This window comes from Prosopis cineraria, unplaced genomic scaffold, assembly GCF_029017545.1.
Source record: "Prosopis cineraria cultivar Desert tree isolate PC_DT_omini unplaced genomic scaffold, ASM2901754v1 PC6, whole genome shotgun sequence".
In the NCBI taxonomy this organism is placed as follows: Eukaryota; Viridiplantae; Streptophyta; class Magnoliopsida; order Fabales; family Fabaceae; genus Prosopis; species Prosopis cineraria.
The window spans coordinates 3,525,407-3,540,128 of record NW_026555337.1 but is presented as its reverse complement, the minus strand read 5'-3'; the positions used below and the strand labels follow the sequence as shown (position 1 = coordinate 3,540,128).

General features: G+C 34.5%; 1 protein-coding gene across 2 annotated transcripts; it reads right to left on the bottom strand.

The window, feature by feature from the left end:
- On the bottom strand, positions 1 to 9,289 carry LOC129313486 (DNA repair protein RAD5A). Of its 2 annotated transcripts, none has more exons than XM_054956644.1 (20): positions 8,425 to 9,289; positions 8,216 to 8,349; positions 7,987 to 8,122; positions 7,771 to 7,824; positions 7,556 to 7,699; positions 7,314 to 7,465; positions 7,124 to 7,208; positions 6,576 to 6,848; positions 6,261 to 6,407; positions 6,007 to 6,162; positions 5,113 to 5,180; positions 4,290 to 4,412; positions 4,121 to 4,220; positions 3,793 to 3,905; positions 3,051 to 3,329; positions 2,698 to 2,898; positions 2,028 to 2,121; positions 1,857 to 1,928; positions 1,245 to 1,343; positions 1 to 613 (listed from the first exon to the last, which is right to left on the bottom strand). In XM_054956644.1, the coding sequence occupies exons 1-20, from the start codon at positions 9,016 to 9,018 to the stop codon at positions 491 to 493; spliced, it is 3,147 nt and encodes a 1,048-aa protein (XP_054812619.1). In that variant the 5' UTR covers positions 9,019 to 9,289; the 3' UTR covers positions 1 to 490. The 2 variants fall into 2 exon arrangements, with proteins under 2 accessions (XP_054812619.1, XP_054812620.1); XM_054956645.1 differs by having other exon boundaries at positions 7,556 to 7,681.
- Between the last annotated feature and the right edge of the window lie 5,433 nt (positions 9,290 to 14,722).

Sequence of the window (14,722 nt, the reverse complement as noted above, 5' to 3'; positions counted from 1 at the left end):
TGAGAGCAAATTTCGCAATCATACCGGGGGAAAAAAAAGGAACAAGTAATTTGATAGATATTAAGAGGGATCATTACATGTAAAATACAGAGGGGGTCTCATGATGACTCAATCTATGTACAACAACAAATTCATCACTCCGGAAGAATTGCCTCATCGATGTTAATTGGCCCAAATTAGACGTTAAAAATTTCATCCACCTTGAACCAACCCCTTCCTTTGTATTCCTTCATCGAGTGCACATCCACCTCAAAATAGTCTGATTCGTGCATGAAAGTCATGAATATAGACATCCACTTAGACTTGATGTCCGAATACAACCAATCTAAGAAAAGAAAACTTCACCCTCAGATGCACTTCCATGCTTCAGGTCACAGCTATCTTGCTCTTGCAATCCCTAGAGATCACGAGTAAAATACCAACTGCAAAATGGCAAAGGTGCACAATGCTCCTGTTGACCAACAAAGATGGTTGCGACTGCTTTATCAATCTAAGTAAAAAGCATCTTCAACTCCTCAATCCGTGCGGTTCGAACTTCTTGATCAGTCAAGGCACCAGAAATCATTCGCTGTTTGCGAGCTTGCACTGCTTCCATTCTCTCCTCAACTGTCCCCTGCAATTTAAAATATACAAGCAAGTGCCACAGTCAATTTGGTGTGTTTGAACAATCTTATTGGCAATTCATCCCAGACACAGAGTCACGTGGATGGATCCAAATCCAAATGGTAATAACGCCAAGACCTGGAAACCATGAGTCTCAAATTCACAAAGCAACACCAGCCCACCTCGGTTAAATTTTATCATTTCATTTTCAAATGAATAAGTGGACTAGGAATCATGCAGTTAATCTGATGCAGAAGGGGAGGTCCAACTCAGTCAATAGTACAGATAAAACTTACAATTAATCTCTTTGCAATCAAATTCTCCGCAAGGATAACATGGCGGGCATATGAGTTCGGCATACAAGTGCATGGTTTCACAGGTCAACATTACCTATTTCTCAAAAAGTATTTTAGAGGTTATATCTTGATCGGAGAACATTTTTTTGCTTTGGAAGTGTATTGATTGCAAAATTTAACAACAAAGGTACAAGGAACTGTGTCTGAGTCTAGCCATAGCAGTATATTGCGATTAGTGCCTCGCTAATTTACAAGCAGGTTAATTTTTCCCTGTGCTCCAACCGAGTGAAAAAAATGAACAATACTAAAACCACATAATATCCAAAATTGGGATATTGAATGCACCTTCACAATAAACCGTTTGATGGTCACATTCTTTGTTTGTCCAATGCGATGGATTCGCATGACAGCTTGGTCCTCCACAGCTGGATTCCACCACGGATCCTGTTCAAACATTCATAAAGGCATATAATCCATATTAAAGCAAAAAATTTAATTATAACAATAATATCAGCACAGTCCAAAGACTTATTCATATACCATTCTGGTCCCAACTTCCAGATCTTATTTACGTGCTATTACTTACTCCCTGTGCTGCGTAGAGTTCAATATTTCTAATATCGCAGCTCAAAGTTGCAGTCCCTTATCCAAACTCCCATCTAACCAACAACCGAGCCTCAGGTTGTAAAATTCAAATTTATTTTAATTATAAGTATTAACAGCCAATTAATGCATAAATCTACAAACCATTAAAATATCAGCAAATTACTTCATGTCAGGTTTACCAAAACAGTCATTAGTCTTGTCTACACTCAATGCTGGCAGTATAAGAACAATAAGATCTCAAGATGTAGAATCAAAACTCAAAAATTTGTTTATTATTGTCAAATTTTTAGAGACACGGTTGTGGCTAGATAAATACCACAGTTTATGCAACAGGAACTATTTTGCACATACCATGACAAAAGCATTTGAAGCTGCAGTTAGATTTATACCCACTCCACCTGCTTTTAGGGACATCAACAACACCTGACAAGGAGTTAAGTTTCAATAGATATAAGCAGCTATTCCATTTAAATCTCTAGGTCACAGACCACAAGAAAATTAGGGGGGGTACAAGTCAACAACCAGGATATTGCTGTCTTCTGAGAATTGTCTAAGTACTTTTTCACGCTGCTGCTGATTCAAGGTCCCATCAAGACGAACAAATGGAATGTTATTCCTGGACACAAATGAAATTTCCACCTCTTTGGTATCATTATATGAAGCATGGACACAACAAGAAATGAGTTGTGTCTATGTCTGGTGCATGTTAGATGAAGCACGGACACAAGAAGAAATGAGTTGTGTCTACGCCTGGTGCATGTTAGATATTCATATTAGACATGAGATGATACTTAAAATCACATGCCGACACTTAAAATCTTTTTGATGTTACCATGTATGTATCATTATAAATACTTCCCAGGAATCATTGCACATCATCAAAAAGTAAATAAAGCCCAGTCTGGTCATTTGGGAATGTCAGGGGCAGAAAAAGATTAAAAAAGCATAATGGCATAAAACACTAAAGCACGTTGAATAAGGAAAAACAGAAACATTCCTGAAGATCTTAAATAGACCACAGTAATCCACGAAGTTGGCATCAACTGAAAAGATAATTACTACAGTACAAATCATTATATGAGCATGTCCTGAATTGGAGAATATAGCTTTTGAATAGTGCACATTAAGTCAGATTTTTTTGGCACCAAAAACACATTTCCTACAGCATGATTCAACAAGCAAAGACTATTACCTCGTAAAGGGAATCTGCAAGAGGTCTAGAAAAGCAGTCCACTGGCTGAAAACAATGCTCTTAGAGCTTGAAGGGCGAAGATTTTCAAGTTCACGCAAAAGGGCAGTTACCTTGCATGACTCCACCCAGTTCTTCTCAATATCAATCTGAAACCGACTTTCCCTGGGGGCAGTTAAAAGGTCTTGCCTGCTTATTGTTTTTCTGTGGCATAAACGATACTTTTTGAGTTTGCACTATACCCAAGATTCATTTGAAAATTACTGTAATTGGAACAAACCTTAAAATTTACCGTACAAAAGTTTAAACAAAAGAGATCCAGGTCATGAAAGTTTTAATTGATAATAGTATTATACCTACAAACAGGGCATAAACCAGAATTAGAATTCCTCCAACTAGCCAAGAGGCATTCCCGGCATAAGCGGTGAGCACAAGGGGTCAACACTGCGTCTTCAAATGCTTCCAGACATATTGGACACTCTCCCTGTTCCCCTTTGCGTAGCTCTTCCACAACTTCTTGAACATAAGCCCGTGAAGGTGCACCTTTGGCTTCCCCTTCTGAAGCATTATGGCTTCCTTTGAGGAAATGTTTAGCTAGCTTGTTTAGGTCGGAATATTCTTGAGTGTCACCTCGGCTAGGTTAATCAGAAATGGTCATAAAAATAAGTGAAGGTTAAAAATGAAAAGCTTGTTTGATATCAAATGAACATAATCATATTCACGCACATAGATCTCGAGATTTAATAACTACAATTCTTCAGAAATAAAGAAAAGCTATATATTCATCAGGCCAAGAAAAAAATATATTCAACAGAGAAGATCACTGAAAGCATAAACATAATAATCCTTAACTCAGCCTGTGCTAGCTCTTAATTGTACTAGCTGCAGAAGTCTATTACAAGTTACAACCATCTGCTAATATCCGGATCTGAACTGATTACTCTTATTCAATCTGAACTCAAGTGCTACAAGCAGATACATAGAGCAGATATGCTACCACATATCAGACATCTAAATTTAAGCCATGGGCCGGTCTGACACATTATACCATAGACATTAACACTGTCAAGTGCATAAACAAAAAGGTTGGCACAATACCTCATTACAAGAAATGGATGATCACAGCATTGCCGAAGACGTAAGAGCAACTCCAATATAGAAGCATAATTATGAAGAACACGCCCTTGATCAACAAACTGATCGAATTTGACCTACATCATGTTGGATATAAGTCATTTTTCATATAACAAGACTTATCCTACTAATTGTGGTCAGCTTATGGATCACACAATGTCATTGTACTCTAATCACAACCAACTCTTTCGATATACTATCCACCAGTAAATCTTGATCAATAAATTCCTTGAGTGTACCGAAAAAAAAAGAAGGTAAAAATAGTAATTACACAGTTGATGATAATAAGCACCTTAGATCTTTTGAATAGTGCCTCATAAAAGTCCTTTTCAGCTTCAGTGAGTTCACAATAAACTATCTGCACTTCGGCTGGAGGAAGAACAATAATAGGCCTGCGAAAAATAGCAAGTTATACGATGCAGATACAAAAATAGCACTAATGGCTTGACCAGTATACTGACTTGCCGTCTCGGTCCATGCTATGCTTGGTTCTCCTCAACATGATTGGCTTCAAGATGGATTGAACCAACTTTAGCCCTCTCTCATCACCCTCCTCAAATGGTTTCTGAACAAGTTTGTTCCACCTGAATAATATAAAATAAATCCTCCCAGTCCAGCATTCCAACCAACTACCCAACTTAAAATAACAATCAAAGTTCACCAAGGAAAAGTAACTTAATCTTGTAAGATTATTTCCCAATTAATAAGTGCTTCAAATTAGATGATGAATTAGCAATGTTCACTTAGAGTGATGAAAAACCAAGACAGATTGTTTAATTTCAGGTGTAGGTTCCTCAGCTACTTTACAGAAAATTTAACCAAGATGCATAATACCTCAAGACTTTATTTAATCATAAAGCTTCAATTTGTGGTGTTCATCATAGATGCCAGTGCCAGCATAACTAACCAAGATAAGTTTAAACAGAAAACTTCAAACAGAGTCATATTACAGATTACTTGCCTTCCATAGACAAGTTTTCCCAAAGTTTAAGCCTGAGACATTGATGGATAAGTATTAAGTCCTTGTCATCATTGCTTCAATCCTAAAAACGAAACCCTTGAAAACTACTTCAGATCATTTTCCCTAGAATGTATAATACTTTATATGCCTAGACATAGGAAATCAATATATCAGCTAAAGCTTATCTGCATTCAAATCCATTCTAAAACAAGCTTCACAGGTTGTAAGAAAATAACACAAATTTATTGACAAATAGGGAAGAACAGGAAAAGAATTATCTTAGATAAAATGCATATGTATAACATTAAGAAAAGGCAATTCACCAGGCCCAATGACCCCAAGGCTCTATTCTCAGAAATCGAAGAAGACTGTAGATATCCTCAAGGTTGTTCTGCGATAGAAAAATAACATGTCAGGAAGTAAAAAGACTACATCTGCAGTCAAAACCAAGCCAATAATTATGCCAGCTAATATTTGAGACAGAAGCACGTATATGACTCCAAGCCTCCAAGGAAGAGTGTAGAAGTATGCAAAAGATAAATGTTGCTAACAACATATGAACATCATTACAATGCAAACTTGTCTATGCATGAAAAACTAAGATGACTCGTGAACATTTAAAAACATGCAAGTGTGCAACCCAGATAGATGGGAAACTAACTGCAACCCAAAGCATGTAGGTACAAACTTCTGTGAAATGTCATTATAAAAAGATTTTTAATATAAGAATTATAGCATATTTTAATCAAACAAAAAAAATGGAGCCCAGCAGATTATTCAATATTTGATTCAAATTTCAAGATCCATAAGTCTATCTCTAGCACCAACCTAACACTTTTAGTATGTTACATCTCTGCATCACATGGCAGTCAAGGAATTCCAGCTCCCTTCCACAATGACAACATAAATTGCAGTATTGTCCCCATTAAAGGCTCAATATATCAAATCAGTGGAGATCATCCACCAAATTGGATTTCGAATAAGGAATAGTTATGCATATATAAAATTTTACAGTGCCTACACAAATACATGCTAATAAAGATAATGTAGATCTCTTCACATTCCTTGTGACATAAAACAATTGAATAACGAATAAAAAGACTGGATGAAAAGTAAAAGTTTGAAACTAGATTAAGATTGCTCATTCCTGGTAAACTAATTAGTAAATTTAAGCAGATACCACAAAAAACTTTAGCACCAAAATTAGGATATCTCACCTGGATAGGAGTGCCAGTAAGACACCAACGTCTGTCAGCAACTAAGGCTGAAGCAGCCATAGATATTTGGCTTTTGGAAGATTTTATGGTATGTGCCTCATCTAGAACCACCCTAAACCATCGAATTGAGAAAAGTCCACCATTATCCTCTGCATTCTACAGATAAGACAAATATAAATATGCATTGGACAGAGCTTTAGAGACAGTGGTAAAAAGAGGCTGACAACTTTTATAATAAACATGTTTTCATCTACCTCACTGGAAAACTCAGAGGCTACAACTCCATATGTAGTAATTACAACATCACTCTGAGCTAGAATTCTTGCATCTTTTGGTCTACTCTGTCCATAATGAACATATAAAGACAGAGATCCAGGCTGCACGTGAGTCTCAATTTCTGCCTGAACACATAATTAAATTTTCAGAATGGTAATAAAAGCATATTATTCCACATATTAAAGCCAACTACTGCAAGGAACCAATATTCAACCCAAAAGATGCAATGACAAGCTACATAATAAGTCAGTCAAAAAAAAAAACTAAAAATTGACAATTTAATTACAGACTACCTTCCACTGTCCTAGAAGCGTCATGGGACATATTATCAGACTGCCACCATTTGTTCGAGTATTCTTTTGCTTCCTCAGTTTATCAAAACCAGAAAACTTGTTTGCCTTCTTAGGTACCTTTGAAGAGTTTCGTGCCGTGTCATTAACTCCACCACTTTCGGACAAGGGCTGATCCATGAGTTGACTACTTGATGAACCACCAGTGCTTGAATGGGCAAGGAGGAGGGCTATGGTCATAATGGTCTTCCCGAGCCCCATAGCATCTGCCAAAATCTTCGAAATTACAATAAAATCAATATGTAGCAAAAGTTGAGCAAATATGTGAAAGTCACAATTAAGTCCCGGAAATGGATCCTCTAAAGTTGAGGATCCATAAATTTGCTGAATTTTGCCTTTTTAAGAGAGAGGGAAAGAAGATTTATGTTTTATAAAAAAAAATTATAATGAAATGATGAAAATGCTCAAAAAAAAAGGTAAACTTTGGAGAAATAAATTGGTTTCAACTTCAGATGATCCATTCTCCATAATTAACTAAACAACAAACATACTCCTCCTCTAGCCATCTGAAGTGTGCTTGGAAATTCTATTGTAGCTTCACCAGAAAAAACATTCAAATAAATAACCAGCTCCCTCCTACAAAGTATGATCACAAAGAATCCATGAGAGGCAATTAGTGAATTACACACACACCTACATGCACTCACAAACATAGATTAGTCAACATGACCATAGGCATACTCATCTGCCAGGTGATATGCCTCCCAACATGGATGAAGGGTTGAAGCTGCCTCATCGATAGGCAGTCCCCTCTCCAGCTGCATCATCCAATGAAGAGCTTGCTTTTGATACGGCCGCAATTCACACAGAAGATTACCAGGGGGATCCATTTCCTGACCAATACATTCAGGTGACCACACAATCTAGTTTCCTATAATCACAATGAAGGAAAAACAGCAGATAATACTCTTAGAATGAAGTACCTCTAGCTCCGAGCAAGTTCCAACACCAACAATCTTGTCAAGGTCAGTTTCAGATATTGAATCCTCATTGTCTACCTCATTATCATTTACAGAAGGACACTTGGACTTGATGTGCAGTAATGTCGCCTGAAGAGAAGAGTTCTCCTGTGAAAGAAAAGTAACATGCTGAAATGTTGGCAGACAAAGCCATAAAACAGGTTCGAATAGGTTTTCACCTTTTGATTGAAAGGGCGCTTCTTTGAGTACAAGTCACCAGGAGTGAACTCTGCCTAAAAATCAAGTAATAGTATAAGTCAAGATTCAGTATAACTTTATCTGTGCTCATATATTACTTTTTATGATCTTGAAGCTGACACGATCCTTATACATGAGTCATGTCCATGCAAAAGAACCTTGATAAAATATTCAGATAGCATAGGATTACGAATCACCTTTTTGAAAGGGCTCAAGCCTAGCAACCTAAACAAGGTTGGAAGAGGATGAAAGACTGATTCATCAGTGGTATTTGCGGTGACCTTAAGAGAAACCTGGTGATGTTTACGAAACATTGAACTATTGATGAATACTCTGAAACCAAAAACAAGAGCTAGTAATTATTTACAATCATATACAGTAACTGCGTGCTTACAAAGGGTTTTTTTCCCCAATTATCGAACGTACCTGATTGACAAAAGAACGGTGTCCATGATGCTCAAATTATTAGGAGCATGTTTACAATGGCCATCAATCCTCACTTTCTTATCCCGTAGAAGGGGCAAGAGACACCTAGCCCATTCATTCGGTATTCTACCAATCTGCCAAAACACAGTCAATTTAGAAACTGTATTTACAATATTAAAAACTTATCCATTTACTGTCTCGTAGATCACCTCTCCCGTTTCTTTGGTATAGAATCGCACTATCTCCGAACAAGTTGCTGCTGCCTGCCGTCCCCGTCCAAAACCCTTACCCGGGGACGGCGTAGTTGACCCTGTCTTCAGCGGAAAGTTGAACAACACTTGATCACCAGGATTCAAAGTCCTCCCTTTACAGGTCGAAAGCCCCGCCATTTCCCCACAACCCACGAACCACCAATCACTTGCCGCTGAACTTGAATGCCCTTCCACGTCCTCGACGCCACAATCACCTGAGTTAGAAACCGAGTCGGCAACATTTGCTTCCAACCCCAGAGAGTGATTATTGTCCTCTGCAGCAGTTGGCTTGGACTTCGCCATGACACTTCCACCTCCAGTTCCAGCATCAGAGCATGAATTTCGATGCAAAACCTGTGAATTCCTCTGAGTGCCCACACTTAACCTCTCTTTCAATTTGAAGTTGGGGGTATCAAAAATAATATTAATGGCGGCGGTGATGTCATTGTTGGCCAAGTGCAGGGCTCTGATGATATCCATGTCAGTATATTCGGCGCCAACGATGGACCGAACAGTAGATAAGTGTTGGTCTGCAACCTTATGGTTCTTCATGTTGCAGAGCCCTAACCCTAACCTGATTCTAAGCGTTCCAAGTGATTGAGAGGTGCCAACTGCCAAGAATCGAAGCTAAGTATGAGAAAACCAGGAGTATTGAGGCCTGTGGAGAATGGAGTTTGAGCGAATTGACGAGGTTTTCAAATTGATAAATGCATCAAAAAGAGAGACGAGGCTAGCTCAGTAAATGGCGGGAGGGAGACGCATTCGTTTCATGCCTTCCTGCTTCCCGCCATCTCCAGTGAGCCGCTGATGCCTGATTGTGAAACGCCCCGTTTGGTTTGGCACCTGTACTGGAACCGACGGGACATTTTATTTGGGCCCGGTTCAATTCGAATCGGGAGCCTGAATGTGCCTTAGGGGGAAAAAAAAATCATATAATTATACAAGGCCATATCATAAAATTAAATAAAAAATAGCATGCTTTTTTTAAAATTTTAAAAATGACCTCTTTAATATTTAATTGATATTTAATTTATAAAATTACCTTTTTTAATATCTGCTTTCTGCAACTAATAGAAGGAACTCATAGTGTGAGAAATCAGGTGGACAAGGGAAATAAACGTGAGAAAGAAGATGGAACTCGACGCAAGAAAGACAAAGAAAGCAAAGCAATGTGAGTGAGTCACTGTCACGACAATGAGAAATAAATGCGTGATAAGAGACATCAACAATACTCAATAGAACAGAGTAAATGGATAATTTTTTATTTTGTTAGTTTAGGTATTTAATTCTCTATGATAAGCTAAGAGTCTAGAATTTCTCATGAACGGTGTGTTGATCCGTTTTGGATAAATGATTATGTATTTTTTATATTACCGATTTACTATATTATATCATTGACACACGACTGTATGTCAATGATAAACAAATTTATATCTAATTATCTGGTTATGTTGTTCTATGATAATATGTAAGTTGTATATCACTGATATATAACCCATATAAGTGAAAACTTACTAATGCCATTTCATCTTGTAGATATTGGGATAGTGTTGGTAAGTTATAATTGATATGGTCTATCAGTGATATATAGTATTATATTACTAATATACTGTCGTAAATCAAAAACACAAAAATATCAGGCCTGTTTGGCAACATATTTTGGGAACAGTTTTCTGTTCTCCAAAACAAAAGAACAAAAAACTTATTTGATAAAGTGTTTTCAAAATGTGTTTTAGAGAATAAAAAAATATTGTTCTAAAGAATAGAAAAATGAAAACAACTTTCAGGTGTTTTGGAATTATTGTTCTGAAAAATAAGAGAGAATGAGAAAAATATCTATTTTTTTATTTTTTTATTCGCAGAATATGTTTTACAAAATACTAGTTCTCAAAATAATAAAATAAAAATAGTTTCAAACAACCCCATCATAACTAGATTTCCAAAATAGATCAAGCACAGTCCATAAAAAATTATGGACAACTTAACTTATCACAAAATATTAAATATCTAAGATAATAAAATAAAAAATTATAAAACAATGAGAAAATAATATGTGTTTTGTTGTTAATAATTCAAACAAATTACATTATCAATAACAACGAATCACACATTATAAATAAATTAACAATAATTTTGTGAAGATGTTATCAAGAGATGTAAAGATAGTGAAAATATAATGATTGATAATAAATCTTACTCCGATCTTCCATTGTCAAAAACAAGAAGCCAAGCCAACTCTAACTAGATAATAAGCAATGATTTTCGGCGATATGAAATTCTCAAAAATTTCTTTGAAATGTTATTGTTATTTAAAAAAAATTATATGTTGTTTTAAATTGTCACTTGCATATGATAAGGAATTATGAATCATGGACCAATTATGTAGGATATTTTGTTTCCTCTATTTCGGATACATCGTGTTGAAAAGCTTAGATATTTGCTGAGGAAAGTTTTTGTTGGGCAAAGAAGGAATATCACATTCTAACTAAATTTGTGAAGGGCTGCACTCCAAATTTTTGTAAACTCTGTTTAGAATTTTTGAAGCCTATATATTTTATGGCCACTATACTAATTTTCTCTAATTATTTCGAGCTCCTTGATTTTTTTTTCTCAACTTTTTGGTTAATTTTAATTTTCATCTTTTCAACGCACTTAAAAAATATTGGAGGCTCAATTTTTTAGAAAAATACTGGGTCTAAACTTTAAAAACCAAAATTAACATATATTTTCAAAATTGCTTTGAGATATTTTACAAATAAAAAATGACAAAAATCTAACAATAAAGGCTTTTTTATTTTTTAAAGAAAATATATAATTTAAGCAATTAATCTAAGATTCCAATAGTCAGGTAAAGACTCTTTTTTCTTTTATAATAAGGTAGTGAAGATTATAATTTATTAATTTTTACAGTTAACCATGACCATGATGCACTAAATTTTTTAACAAATTTTATCAATTTTAATGATCACACATAATTTGTTATTTCTTAGACTCGTGCCTTAAATTAAGCCACACATATTTTACATCGCCGCATGCACCAATTGTACCAATGTTAGATTTAAAATGAGTTTTGCTTAACATTTTATATTTTACATTAACACTTTATATATACGGACATTATGTATTATATGTTATATATACAATGTTGTAATAACTGAATGGTGTGTTGAAATAATAAGTTATATATTGCTCGCACAAGAGAAACTCCATGGTACAAGTATTAAGGAGTGAAAAGTAAGCTAATAAACGGATTTAGAGAACAATTGGGTTCACATACACGAAACAAACAGTACAAAGTAATTATAGTTAAAAATAACTAACTTGCCTCTTACAAGATATCTCAAATGCCCAACATTCATGTTCAAACCACAACCAATATAAAAGGCTTGCATGTAGACAAAATGATGTGCATTGGCCTTTGAATCTTTGCTATTGTTGTGTTTTGAATTTATTTCCATTAGTTTTTTTTTTTGTTCTATACCCTCAACTAACGTAAAAAGAGTGAAGAATTGCTGTTCAATTAATTCAATATGATGAAATAGTTTTTAATGATAGTATCAACATGATTCAAATGTAAAATTATTTTGTGCTACCAACACATAACAAGTAAATTATGCGACTAAACGATAAAACACAATAACCTTTGAGGTTCACCTTTTTGCCCCTCATGAAAAGCATTCGAACTGCCGCAAGTTTCACGGTACAGACTACATTGGCACAGGCATACATTATTTTGAAGCAAATCCATAACCCCAATGGAAGGAAGCATTCAGCATCTTATATCCAAATACATGCAAGCATGCTAAATGGAAACACCAAGCTCGACAAAACGAATATCCCATCTCGCCTCGCGTCCATGTGTCCATGACCACAATTGACAAGCATGAACATCTTCACACCCCCACACACTTCTTCTAATTCAATCCATGCCTCACTCCTGCCTCAGACGTGCTGGTCACACATCATGGTTGCACCAAGATGACGAAGGACAAGTGGACTGATAAATTGAAATGCGGGGATATTATAAATGTTTTGTTCAACGAAGATTTTCAACGCTCATTTTTGATGCAAAATACCCATTGACAAAAAAATGAAAGAAGTGGTCCACCGCTAAATAAAAATTCCATCTATACAAGTCATTTTTTTTAAAAATAAATAATTCAATAGAGAAAAATTAGAGCACGGGGCCAAGGCAATACTCCGAAGACGTACAACTAACAATTGTCCCCAACCCGCGGGCTACGTGTGGATTTGCATGACCGTTGCAAGCTGCAATAAAAAAACTCTTTTTTATTTTTTTCGGGGGAAAATTAGCGGGAAATTCCCTCAGGCCAATGATTGTTCCCGCCAAAGTTCCCCCTAATTCACCCTTTTGATTTCCGTTTCAACTTTTGGAAGCCAATTAATTCCCACATAAAAACCTCCACTGCCATGCCATGTCCCGAAAGCCAAACACGGACTGGGTTGACTCGCCCATTCCCCCCCGCTTCAACTCGTCATCCCGCCTTCCCCCAAGTCATCCTCTCATTTCTATTTAACTTTACCCGCTCACGCGTCATAGCAATAGAAAAAAGTCAATCTTCATGTCAAAATATGGGAGCATCGCCAAAAAGGTCTCCACCCCCACGGATATATATTATTGATTTGTACTTTCTCCCCTTCCATCTAAAAATATAAAATATTTATAATTAAATTTTATTTTTTAATAAAATAATTATTTATTTTTAAATTAATTTATAATTTTATATTTATTTTTATTAAATACTATATGATAAATATAAAATTATTTATCATTAGAAATATTTTTAAAAAGATAATAATTACACATCAAAAGATAAAAATACTTTACATTTTTAAATATATAACTTCTCAAAAAATACTTTATATTCTTGAATGGAATGGATATATATTTTTAAACATGACTAATTATATACATTACAAAATATAATTTCGTTCTTCAAATGCTTAATTTTTTTTTTCAAAAAGTGCATGTACCATATTTTATACACGATTCAATTTTTGATGAAAAAATAGGCATGAATTTTAGAAGGAAGATTATGAAAAGAGTCCCATGAATCTTTGTGGTAATATAATACTTTTTTATTTCTTATTCTAATAATATTGTTGTGTTGACACAAGGGATATTCATAAATTGTTATAAATATTTTATTCTTGTTGTGATCTGTTTTTAACACTTGTTCCATATCTTAAAAATATTTAACCGTCTTTCATTTGTTATCGAATTACATTTTTAATTACATGTATAATTAGTTATAAATATCCCATTCCTAAAACTCTAAAATTTCCGATCTATAATATATATCATATAGTGATTATCCGAGACATTCCCGTAATGGAGTTACATGTTTCTAGCTCAAAAAACTACTATAAAGATTTTATTTTCTCAACTACTCAATTAACTTTGAAATTACAAATTTTTTTTTACGTTATTATTTCGGGCATGCTCTTTTTTTTTTATAAAAAAAAGCTCATCCAGAAGACAATAGAATATTAGTCGTAATTTCTATTATATATATATATATATATCTAAACTTGCTGACTTTGGAATTTAGAAATTGAAAAAAATATCGAGCATCTAATCTAATTAACTCAAGTATGGATTAATTTATTGTTAATTAATATGAAATTTTGATACATCTATCAAATTCAAGTGCTTTCACGCTACGATAATAAGAATATCATTTTTTTAACCTAATATTATATGATCTAGTTAAGCTAATCCGGCATTATATTTCAAACACTAACAACGAAAAACATGAACGTTTATATTACTACTATAAAGTGAAAAAATAATATTCCCTTTGTTAAAAAAATAAATTATTTTTAACTGAATCTCACTTCCTAATAAATTAATTAATTATCTTTTAAGTAACATTATTTTTTCATATTTATTCTTATTTAATGAAGTATTTTACTCTAAAATAAATATAAAATAATTTATTTATTAAAAATATTTTTTTTAAAGAATAATTACACTTTAAAATACTAAAAATATTTTTATATTTTTAAATATTCAATTATTAAATTTAAACCGAGGGATACTTTAGATTTTTTGAACCGAGGAATACATGACAGTAAAATGAAAATTATTGAAATTACTAAATTACCCGTCTCTGATGAACCAGAACTCGGAGGAGTGTTGGTAAAAAAAAAAACAAAAAAACAAAGAGAGAACTCGGAGGAGTGGGTCTGATAACTCGGGCACGAGTTTCGTGTCAACGGCAACACGACTCGT